The sequence below is a fragment of the Chiloscyllium punctatum genome, chromosome 22, assembly GCF_047496795.1.
Source record: "Chiloscyllium punctatum isolate Juve2018m chromosome 22, sChiPun1.3, whole genome shotgun sequence".
NCBI classification, from domain to species: Eukaryota; Metazoa; Chordata; class Chondrichthyes; order Orectolobiformes; family Hemiscylliidae; genus Chiloscyllium; species Chiloscyllium punctatum.
Window position 1 is genome coordinate 68,136,840 of NC_092760.1, and position 12,476 is coordinate 68,149,315.

The following is a 12,476-nucleotide window of genomic DNA, read 5'->3' on the forward strand; positions in this document are numbered from 1 at the left end:
ATATTCTCTCTCTCACACACACACACAAAAATATTCTCTCACACACACAAATATTCTCTCTCTCACACACACACACAAATATTCTCTCTCTCACACACACACACAAATATTCTCTCTCCCACACACACACACAAATATTCTCTCTCCCACACACACACAAATATTCTCTCTCTCACACACACACACAAATATTCTCTCTCTCACACACACACACAAATATTCTCTCTCTCACACACACACAAATATTCTCTCTCACACACAAATATTCTCTCTCACACACAAATATTCTCTCTCACACACAAATATTCTCTCTCACACACAAATATTCTCTCTCACACACAAATATTCTCTCTCACACACAAATATTCTCTCTCACACACAAATATTCTCTCTCACACACAAATATTCTCTCTCACACACAAATATTCTTTCTCTCACACACCCAAAATATTCTCTCTCTCACACACAGAAACACACACACACAAATATTCTCTCTCTCACACACAAACAAACATTCTCTCTCACACACACACACAAATATTCTCTCACACACACAAATATTCTCTCTCACACACAAATATTCTCTCTCACACACAAATATTCTCTCTCACACACAAATATTCTCTCTCACACACACACACACACAAATATTCTCTCTCACACACACACACACACAAATATTCTCTCTCACACACACACACACAAATATTCTCTCTCTCACACACACACAAATATTCTCTCTCTCACACACACACAAATATTCTCTCTCTCACACACACACAAATATTCTCTCACACACACACAAAAATATTCTCTCTCACACACACACACACACACACAAATATTCTCTCTCACACACACAAATATTCTCTCTCACACACACACACACACAAATATTCTCTCTCTCACACACAAATATTCTCTCTCACACACAAATATTCTCTCTCTCACACACACACACAAATATTCTCTCTCACACACAAATATTCTCTCTCACACACAAATATTCTCTCTCACACACAAATATTCTCTCTCACACACAAATATTCTTTCTCTCACACACCCAAAATATTCTCTCTCTCACACACAGAAACACACACACACAAACATTCTCTCTCACACACACACACAAATATTCTCTCACACACACACACACAAATATTCTCTCACACACACACACACAAATATTCTCTCACACACACACAATATTCTCTCACACACACAAAATATTCTCTCTCACACACACATATTCTCTCTCTCACACACACACATATTCTCCCGCACACACACACACACAAATATTCTCTCTCACACACACACACAAATATTCTCCCGCACACACACACACAAATATTCTCCCGCACACACACACACAAATATTCTCCCGCACACACACACACAAATATTCTCCCGCACACACACACACAAATATTCTCCCGCACACACACACACAAATATTCTCCCGCACACACACACACAAATATTCTCCCGCACACACACACACAAATATTCTCCCGCACACACACACACAAATATTCTCTCATACACACACACACACACACAAATATTCTCTCTCTCTCTCTCACACACACACACACAAATATTCTCTCTCTCTCTCTCACACACACACACACAAATATTCTCTCTCTCTCTCTCACACAAACAAAAATATTCACACACACACACAAATATTCAATCACAGCCAAAAATGTTCACACACAAATATATTCACACAAACTCACATATAAATATTCACTCACACACACAAACATTCACCCATGTACAAAAATATTCACAAACACACACGTACACAGACCCAAATGCACACACTTACAGATACACATAGCCATGTACACATGCACACACAAACACAGGTCGTGCACACATACACACAAAAACATATAAACAGGTACACACCTATAGACACACACATCCACACCCAAACACATGGGAGTTTACAAGGATTGGGGAGCGGTGGAGGAATTCTAACAGGACTTTACAGGACCAGTGCAGCAAAGGTGTTTTTGATGATCAGGGGGAGTCAGGAACTGGGGTGGGGCGGGGGGCGGGTGTCCCAGTCTAAAGGAGACGGGGTGGGATTGGGATGGGGATGGGGAAGATGGCTCCCCCCCCACCACCTCCCTCCTGGAGAGTGGGGGAGAGAGCCTGTGGGATTCTCTGTCACAGACCGTGACAGTCGCTGAGATCACGGCTGTCTGATCATCTTTCTCTCCACTTTCCTGCCTCTCCCTGCCCATAACCCTCTGACGTATCGAAGATACCATTTGGTGCTGCTACCCACCCTCCACCCGTCTCCCTCTCTCTCTCTCTCGTCCCGAACTGGGAAGGTAGTTTGGGTTTTGCTTCCAGTTCCCTCCCTTTCGCCTGGGTCCATCTGACGCCCCCCTTCCCATCCCAGAGATCGGCTTCCGTTTCCGGGGGGAACACAACGGCCCTGTTAACGTCCACGAGAAACCCCACCGACTCCCACAGCCACCTGGACCATCCAGCCATCCAGGTGGCAAACACTCCATTCTCTGTACGCCCCGTTCCTCCCTCTCCACCCCATACGTCCACCTTCTCCCTCGACCGAGGATTCCACCCCCCCCCCCCCCCCCCCACCCCTCCCGTTTCCCTCCCCTTGTCCTTAACCGCCATCCCACCAGCATCTGCACCAGACACGTACTCCCCTTCCCCTCCCTTGGTCAGTCTCCCACAGGGAGCCCCTGCCCTGACCCACTCTTCCTTCATTAACCCACCCCCCCCCGTGACTGTCGAAGGTCTAACCCCTGTCCATGTACCTCCTCTGTCCCCAGTATCTGACCCACCCCTTCCAAGTGAACACGCACTACCCACAATCCAATCGACTGCATCCACTGCTCACAGTGGGCTCTCCTCGTCACTGTGGGGGGGGGGGGTTAGGGAACCAGGTATAGACCAGGTAAGTGCTTCGCAGAAGCCCTGCGTTCCAGCCACACTCGAACACACCCCAACGTTCAACCCCTGGGTCTGGGCCTTGCTGAAGGGTTCCAGTGGGGCTCAGCCCAGGCTGGGGGCAAATGGGCACCTCATTTCACCCCCCCCCCCCCCCCCTCCCCCCATTGGAGTCAACCTCCAGTTCAATCATTTTCGGGATCCCGGGGCATGTTGTTAGCCCAGCCCCCGCCCCCCCACCCACCCCCCCAACACACATACCAGGCCACCTCTGCTATTACACACCACCCAGTGTTAGGCACAAACAGCCCCCATTCATAGCAATCCTTCTCCCCAAACTGACCTTTACTCACTCCTTCCTCTGTCCTTCTCTCACTGTTTCCCTCTCTCTCTTTATGTGACTCACTCTCTCTCCCTCTACGTCTCTCCCTCTCTCTATTTGTCCCTCTGTCTCTCTCTCTGTCTGTCCATCTCTCTTTGACTCTCCCTCTCTCTCCCCCTCTGGCTCTCTCTCTCTCTCTCTCTCCCCCTCTGGCTCTCTCTCTCTCCCTCTCTCTCCCCCTCTGGCTCTCTCTCTCTCTCTCTCTCTCCCCCTCTGGCTCTCTCTCTCTCTCCCCCTCTGGCTCTCTCTCTCTCTCTCTCCCTCCACCTGTCTCTCTCTCTCTCTCCCTCTCTGACTCTCTCTCTCTCTCCCCCTCTGTCTCTCCCCCCTCTCTCTCTCTCTCTCCCCCTCTCCCTCTGGCTCTCTCTCTCTCCCCCTCTGGCTCTCTCTCTCTCTCCCCCTCTGGCTCTCTCTCTCTGTCCCCCTCTGGCTCTCTCTCTCTCTCCCCCCTCTGACTCTCTCTCTCTCTCCCCCTCTGACTCTCTCTCTCTCTCCCCCTCTGACTCTCTCTCTCTCTCTCTCCCTCTGTCTCTGTATCTCTCTCTCCCCCTCTGTCTCTCCCCCCCCTCTCTCTCTCTCTCCCTCTGGCTCTCTCTCTCTCTCCCCCTCTGGCTCTCTCTCTCTCTCCCCCTCTGGCTCTCTCTCTGTCTGTCCGTCTCTCTCTGACTCTCCCTCTCTCTCCGGCTCTCTCTCCCTCCCCCTCTCCATCCCCCTCTCCCTCTCTATCTCTTTCTGTCTCCCTCTCCCCATCTCTCTGGGCTCTATCCCCACCTATCGTTTACCCCCTTACCCCCTGCCCCCCCCCCGACCCCCCACACAGAAACAAACACTTTCCAAGCTCCCAATGGTTCTGAGCAGGGGTCACCGGGCCCACCCAATGCTCTCTCTGGATTGCTCTCCGCACACGCTGCCAGACCTGCTCAGCTTTTTTTCCAGCAACATCCGTTCCTGTTTGCACTTTACGCCCACGGGTTGCTGCCACTTCGGACTGACGCCCATTGCGCTTCTGCCCAGAACGCCTCTGGCCGTGGGATTTTCCTTTCCAGTTTCACGCTGGACGTTGGGAGGATTGAGCCCAGTTGTACAGAGGCCACACGAGCCAGCTCGGGTGACAAGCTGTTTGTGACCCGCGATTTGTGTGGCTTTGGTAGCCCTGGGGTACGAGGCTGCCCCTCGGGCTTTGGGACAGCTGTGTGGATCAGGTCCTGGAAGCTTATTGCCTTTGGGAAGTGTATTCCCTGGTCTGCGAGTGACTGTGGTCATGTCTGCTTTCCCTTACCAGCCTGTTTGGTCAATCCTGAGGCATTCTGGGTAGTCCTTGTATGGTTTGGACAAGCTAGATTTCCTGTGTGGCCACGCTATGGGGGATGGGGGGGGGCAGAGACCTTTTCCCACGCTGCGTTTAACATATTTTATGTTAAATATGTGGGCACTGGTGGTAGGAGATTCAGTGGTGACAGGAACAGACAGGAGATTGTGTGGTCACGAGGCGAGACTCCCAGATGGTATGCTGCCTCCCGGGTTCCAGGGTCAGGGATGTCTCGGATCGGATCGACAGGATTCTTGAGGGGGAGGGAGAGCAGCCAGAAATTGCGGCACACATCGGTACCCAGGACATGGCTGGGAAAAGGGATGGGGACCTGAAAAGAGGATACAGGGTGTTAGGTTGGAAGCCGAGAGGCAGGTCGAGCAGAGTAGTAATCTCAGGATTGCTACCGGTGTCATGGGGCTAACGGGACTGGGAACAGAGAGCGAGTGCAGATGAAGACGAGGTGGCAGGGCTGCTGTAGGAGGGACGGCTTCAGAGAGGTGGGTCATTGGGATACTTTCTGGGGAAGGTGGGACCTGTACATGAAGGATGGATCGCACCTGAACTGGAGGGGGCATTGACATCTTGGCCTGGTGGTTTGCAGGAGCTCTTCGGGAGGGTACAAATTCGATTGGCGGTGGAGTGGGAACCACAGCTACTGATCAGACGATGGAGGGAACAGCCAGATCCAGTGGGCAGAGTGTCGATGAGGAGGGACAGACAGTTGATAGGGCAAAGGTGCAGTCACTGTGATGGGTTGAAGTGTCATAGTCATAGAGATGGTACAGCACGGAAACAGACCCTTCGGTCCAACCCGTCCATGCTGACCCAGATATCCCAACCCAATCTAGTCCCACCTGCCAGCACCCGGCCCATATCCCTCCAAACCCTTCCTAGTCATATACCCATCCAAACGCCTCTTGAATGTTGCAATTGTCCCAGCCTCCCCCACTTCCTCTGGCAGCTCATTCCACACACGCACCACCCTCTGGGGGGAAAAAGTTACCCCTCAGCTCCCTTTCCCCTTTCCCCTTAAACCTACGCCCCTCTAGTTCTGGACTCCCCCACCCCAGGGGGGTAAAGACCTTGTCTATTTACCCTCTCCATGCCCCTCCCCCATGATTTTATAACCCTCTATAAGGGTCACCCCTCAGTCCCCGACTCTCCAGGGAAAACAGCCCCAGCCCGTTCAGCCTCTCCCTGTAGCTCAGACCCTCCAACCCTGGCAACATCCTTGGAAATCTTTTCTGAACCCTTTCAAGTTTCACAACATCTTTCCGATAGGAAGGAGACCAGAATTGCACGCGATATTCCAACAGTGGCCCCTAACCAATGTCCTGTACAGCCGCAACATAACCTCCCAACTCCTGTACTCAATACTCTGACCAATAAGCATCAGGAATAGGGATGATGGACTGAGAGCATAGTTCCAAGTACTGCTCCACGATGTTGCGGCCATTACAGCGACTTGGATATCACAGGGGCAGCAATGGTTGGTGGGTGTTCCAGGGTCAGGGATATTATCACAGCTGTAGAAAGGGAGGTCATTGAGGAGGGTTTGTCTACAGAGTCAGGATGGGTGGAAGGCAGAAACAGGAAAGGAGCAGTCACTTTATTGGGAGTTTTATACAGACCTCCCCCCACCAATAGCAACAGAGACAGAGAGAAGCAGATTGGAAAGGTGCAGAAGTTAACAGGGTTGTTGTCATGGATGACTTTAACTTCCCTATTATTGAGGGAGCATAAATAGGATAAACAAAGTCTTTTCCGCCTGGGGTGGGGGAGTCCAGAACGAGAGGGCATAGGGCATAGGACACAAATGTCGGTGGCGTGGTAGAGAGTGTGGAAGGCTGTCGTAGGTTGCAACACAACATTGACAGGATGCAGAACTGGGCTGATCAATGGCAGATGGAGGTTAACCAGGATTCACTTTGGAAGGTCAAACGTGAATGCAGAATACAGGGTTAAAGGCAGGATTCTTGGCAGTGTGGAGGATCAGAGGGATCTTGAGGTCCATGTCCATAGATCGCTCGAAGTTGCCACCCAAGCTGATAGGATGTGCTGGCTGTCATGAGCAGGGGGATTGGGTTTAAGAGCCGCGAGGTTGTGCTGCAGCTCGACGGAGCCCTGGTTAGATCACACCTGGAATATTGTGTTCAGTTCTGGTCACCTCATTACAGGAAGGATGTGGAGGCTTTCGAGAGGGTGCAGAGGAGATTAACCAGGATGCTGTCTGGACTGGAGGGCACGTCTTACAAAGAAAGGTTGAGGGAGCAAGGACTGATCTTAGAGTAGGATAAAAGCTCAGCACAGCATTGAAAGCCACTGTTCTCCACTCTATATGTAACTTCCCTTACTTAAGCTCAAAATACTGCTCTTCTCTGCCTCAAACTGCAGGTAAAATTCAGTTGTTATGATCACTTATGAAGCTGTTAATTAACTCAGACCAAGTGGGATGGGGTGTGAAAAGCCCTTGATACTACATTTAGTCCCAGGTCAGACAGAAACACGCGCACACAAGACTCCACTAACACTGTGACTCCCACCTTGTGCTGGCGAAAGAGCACACAACAGAGACAGTGACACAGCCAGCGCCAGACAGTAGGTCACACAAGGATCGCAGCCTGAAGGGTCAAGGAAGGGTACCAGGGCTGGGAGCGAGTCACGGCGAGAGAACACACCGCGAAACACAGCTCACTTTTGTGGGCTTTTATTAATCCAACCAGAGAATCGTTGCACAACCACACAAAATAAACTTCATTCCACAAAACTCAGCCTGGAAACCCTTTTCGCCCTCGCCAACCTTGGCAGGAAAACACAAGAAATGGCCCCTCAGGGGTGAAACTAACACACAACCAAGAAACTGTGGCAGCAAGCTCCTCAGAACTGCCAAAACGTCTGTTCAAAAAAAAAACTCCTCGAAAGGAGCGTTTAACCATGTCGCTTCGTACGTTCCATGTGGAGAGGTGATCAGGGAACTCCCAATGGTGACACGTGGGGCTTGTTTTTTATGGGCTGGCATCGTCAAGTGTCCAACTGATGGCAGAGAAAAATAGTGGGCAAGCTCGCTCCTTCAGCAAATCGCAGGAGAGGGAACTGCTGAGAGACAGAAAGAGAACACACAAAATCAGGGGAGTTGGAAGACAGAAAATCCTGTTCCTTTGTGTGCTCTAACGATATGATATCAGACTCAGCACCGAGCAGGCTCTGTCAGGGGGTCAGTGCTGAGGGAGTGCCGCACTGTCGGAGGGTCAGTGCTGAGGGAATGCCACACTGTCGGAGGGTCAGTGCTGAGGGAATGCCGCACTGTCGGAGGGTCAGTGCTGAGGGAGCGCCGCACTGTCGGAGGGTCAGTGCTGAGGGAGGGGGCACTGTCGGAGGGTCAGTGCTGAGGGAGTGGGCACTGTCGGAGGGTCAGTGCTGAGGGAGGGGGCACTGTCGGAGGGTCAGTGCTGAGGGAGCGCCGCACTGTCGGAGGGTCAGTGCTGAGGGAATGCCGCACTGTCGGAGGGTCAGTGTTGAGGGAGTGCCGCACTGTCGGAGGGTCAGTGCTGAGGGAGTGGGCACTGTCGGAGGGTCAGTATTGAGGGAGTGGGCACTGTCGGAGGGTCAGTGCTGAGGGAGAGGGCACTGTCGGAGGGTCAGTGCTGAGGGAGGGGGCACTGTCGGAGGGTCAGTGCTGAGGGAGGGGGCACTGTCGGAGGGTCAGTGCTGAGGGAGGGGGCACTGTCGGAGGGTCAGTGCTGAGGGAGGGGGCACTGTCGGAGGGTCAGTGCTGAGGGAGTGGGCACTGTCGGAGGGTCAGTGCTGAGGGAGTGGGCACTGTCGGAGGGTCAGTGCTGAAGGAGAGGGCACTGTCGGAGGGTCAGTGCTGAGGGAGGGGGCACTGTCGGAGGGTCAGTGCTGAGGGAGGGGGCACTGTCGGAGGGTCAGTGCTGAGGGGGTGGGCACTGTCGGAGGGTCAGTACTGAGGGAGGGGTCACTGTCGGAGGGTCAGTGCTGAGGGAGTGGGCACTGTCGGAGGGTCAGTGCTGAGGGAGTGGGCACTGTCGGAGGGTCAGTGCTGAGGGAGTGGGCACTGTCGGAGGGTCAGTGCTGAGGGAGTGGGCACTGTCGGAGGGTCAGTGCTGAGGGAGTGGGCACTGTCGGAGGGTCAGTGCTGAGGGAGTGGGCACTGTCGGAGGGTCAGTGCTGAGGGAGTGGGCACTGTCGGAGGGTCAGTGCTGAGGGAGTGGGCACTGTTGGAGGGTCAGTGCTGAGGGAGTGCCGCACCGTCGGAGGGTCAGTGCTGAGGGAGTGGGCACTGTCGGAGGGTCAGTACTGAGGGAGTGGGCACTGTCGGAGGGTCAGTACTGAGGGAGGGGTCACTGTCGGAGGGTCAGTGCTGAGGGAGTGGGCACTGTCGGAGGGTAAGTGCTGAGCGAGGGGGCACTGTCGGAGGGTCAGTACTGAGGGAGAGGGCACTGTCGGAGGGTCAGTGCTGAGGGAGTGGGCACTGTCGGAGGGTCAGTGCTGAGGGAGTGGGCACTGTCGGAGGGTCAGTACTGAGGGAGTGGGCACTGTCGGAGGGTCAGTACTGAGGGAGGGGTCACTGTCGGAGGGTCAGTGCTGAGGGAGTGGGCACTGTCGGAGGGTAAGTGCTGAGCGAGGGGGCACTGTCGGAGGGTCAGTACTGAGGGAGAGGGCACTGTCGGAGGGTCAGTGCTGAGGGAGTGGGCACTGTCGGAGGGTCAGTGCTGAGGGAGTGGGCACTGTCGGAGGGTCAGTGCTGAGGAAGTGCCGCACTGTCGGAGGGTCAGTGCTGAGGGAGTGGGCACTGTCGGAGGGTCAGTACTGATGGAGGGGGCACTGTCGGAGGGTCAGTGCTGAGGGAGCGGGCACTGTCGGAGGGTCAGTGCTGAGGGAGCGGGCGCTGTCGGAGGGTCAGTGCTGAGGGAGTGCTGCACTGTCAAAGTGGTATTCTGCTGCATGAGATATTAAATTGAGGCAGAGATGTTGCACAAGGTGCACGACCAAAGGATTTTAAGTTGAGTTCTCCCTTTGGGCTGTGGGGCGAAGACAAAGTCGAGAGAATAAGTCCTTCTCAGTATCGGCTTCAAATGCTGGGACTACAAGGGAAGGAAGGTCATTCAGAGAGACAGGCCAAAGAGATTTCCAAACACAACTGACCCACCCGTTCCCAGAGATGGGAGACTGAAACTGGAATCTGGGTGTGATTCAGTCGAGATCACGGCATTTGGTGTACTCTACAGGAGTTTGCAGAGCTCACGTTTCAGATACTGCCAACAGCCTCTTACCTCAGGAGGACACCACAGCGGAGATTTTCTTGGCAGCTTCCTGGGGAATTGCCATCAGGGCGTTCTGAAACTCCTGGGGGAATCGCTGGGGGATATCCTTCAGCAACATCATCAAGGCGTTCTGGCTCTCTGAATCAAACAGAGGGAAGGTTGACACGGTCACCTTGGAGGTGTACGTTTACACAGCAGTGAGAAACTCACGCACCCAGCACGACATTGCTGCGGTCAACAACAACGACTGAATAAAACATTTCCTAGCCAGGACGGGGACACGGTTACACGGAGATGAAAGCTGGGAACGAAGCTGGGTTGGGTTGGTTGGGGCCTGTACGCATGGCAGCTCAGAAGACCTTATCGAATACGAGCAAGATTCTAGGGAAGGGGACTTGTCGGGGAGACGCAGAGTGGTGAATCCCCCTTGTGTGGAAGTGCCTGGGACCCAGAGGGGATTGATCACAGAATACGGGGACACCCCATTGAAGTCAGAGGTGGGGGGTGAATCTGTGAGACGCGGAACTGCAGAGGGCTGTCAGGGGCTGGGGCACTGAGAGCATTCAAGGCGGAGAGAGGGAGGTCTTTCAATCAAGAAACGCAATTGTGGAGCAGATGAGGTAGGATCTCATTGAGATACGTCTGGGATTTGACAGCATTCCTCAGGGACACCACACAAACATAACTGAACAGAAAACGATTCATAAGCAGAGCTCAAACTGGTGCTAATCACAAGTGATACATTTCCAATGTTGAAAACAGTCTGGGAAGGAAATCACATTACCTTCTTTAATCTGATCGGTTCCAATCACTTCACCAAAAACAGCCAATAAGTGCTGTAAATGTTGAACGACCTGAATTCAAAAAGATGAATGATTAATAGGATAAAGAAATGGAGCATGCAATAATAGACATTAGTTCAAATTGAAATCTGTAACCCCATTACAGTGCGTACTGATGGGTGTTCACACCGCAGTCTGTATCCCTATTACAGTGCGTAGTGATGGGTGTTCACACCGCAGTCTGTATCCCTATTACAGTGTGTACTGATGGGTGTTCACACTGCAGTCTCCCTCCCTATTACAGTGCGTACTGATGGGTGTTCACACCGCAGTCTGTATCCCTATTACAGTGCGTACTGATGGGTGTTCACACCGCAGTCTGTATCCCTATTACAGTGCGTACTGATGGGTGTTCACACCGCAGTCTGTATCCCTATTACAGTGCGTACTGATGGGTGTTCACACCGCAGTCTGTATCCCTATTACAGTGCGTACTGATGGGTGTTCACACCGCAGTCTCCCTCCCTATTACAGTGCGTACTGATGGGTGTTCACACCGCAGTCTCCCTCCCTATTACAGTCCGTACTGATGGGTGTTCACACCGCAGTCTGTATCCCTATTACAGTGCGTACTGATGGGTGTTCACACCGCAGTCTCCCTCCCTATTACAGAGCGTACTGATGGGTGTTCACACCGCAGTCTCCCTCCCTATTACAGTGCGTACTGATGGGTGTTCACACCGCAGTCTCCCTCCCTATTACAGTGCGTACTGATGGGTGTTCACACCGCAGTCTGTATCCCTATTACAGTCCGTACTGATGGGTGTTCACACCGCAGTCTGTATCCCTATTACAGTGCGTACTGATGGGTGTTCACACCGCAGTCTCCCTCCCTATTACAGTGCGTACTGATGGGTGTTCACACCGCAGTCTCCCTCCCTAATACACTGCGTACTGATGGGTGTTCACACCGCAGTCTCCCTCCCTATTACAGTGCGTACTGATGGGTGTTCACACCGCAGTCTGTATCCCTATTACAGTGCGTACTGATGGGTGTTCACACCGCAGTCTGTATCCCTATTACAGTGCGTACTGATGGGTGTTCACACCGCAGTCTGTATCCCTATTACAGTGCGTACTGATGGGTGTTCACACCGAAGACTCTCTCCCTATTACAGTGCGTACTGATGGGTGTTCAGACCGCAGTCTGTATCCCTATTACAGTGCGTACTGATGGGTGTTCACACCGCAGTCACCCTCCCTATTACAGTGCGTACTGATGGGTGTTCACACCACAGTCTGTATCCCTATTACAGTGCGTACTGATGGGTGTTCACACCGCAGTCTGTATCCCTATTACAGTGCGTACTGATGGGTGTTCACACCGCAGTCTCCCTCCCTATTACAGTGCGTACTGATGGGTGTTCACACCGCAGTCTCCCTCCCTATTACAGTGCGTACTGATGGGTGTTCACACCGCAGTCTCCCTCCCTATTACAGTGCGTACTGATGGGTGTTCACACCGCAGTCTCCCTCCCTATTACAGTGCGTACTGATGGGTGTTCACACCGCAGTCTGTATCCCTATTACAGTGCGTACTGATGGGTGTTCACACCGCAGTCTGTATCCCTATTACAGTGCGTACTGATGGGTGTTCACACCGCAGTCTCCCTCCCTATTACAGTGCGTACTGATGGGTGTTCACACCGCAGTCTCCCTCTCTATTACAGTGCGTACTGATGGGTGTTCACCCCGCAGTCTGTATCCCTATTACAGTGCGT

At 52.7% G+C, this 12,476-nt stretch overlaps 2 protein-coding genes across 8 annotated transcripts in view; one reads left to right on the forward strand and one right to left on the reverse strand.

Moving 5' to 3' along the window:
- Positions 1–12,476, forward strand: part of elp4 (elongator acetyltransferase complex subunit 4) — a 642,250-nt gene that overhangs the window by 356,172 nt on the left and 273,602 nt on the right. The gene's annotated exons all lie outside the window — the stretch shown is intronic.
- Positions 7,320–12,476, reverse strand: part of ipo4 (importin 4) — a 97,274-nt gene continuing 92,117 nt past the window's right edge. For 3 of the 4 annotated variants that reach the window (XM_072592588.1, XM_072592585.1, XM_072592587.1), the window contains 3 exons: positions 10,698–10,767; positions 9,923–10,051; positions 7,320–7,724 (listed from right to left, as the gene is read on the reverse strand). In XM_072592588.1, coding sequence (XP_072448689.1) covers positions 9,924–10,051; positions 10,698–10,767 — 198 coding nt within the window. In that variant the 3' untranslated portion in view covers positions 7,320–7,724; position 9,923. The remainder of the gene's footprint in view (positions 7,725–9,922; positions 10,052–10,697; positions 10,768–12,476) is intronic. The other variant, XM_072592586.1, reaches the window with a different exon arrangement.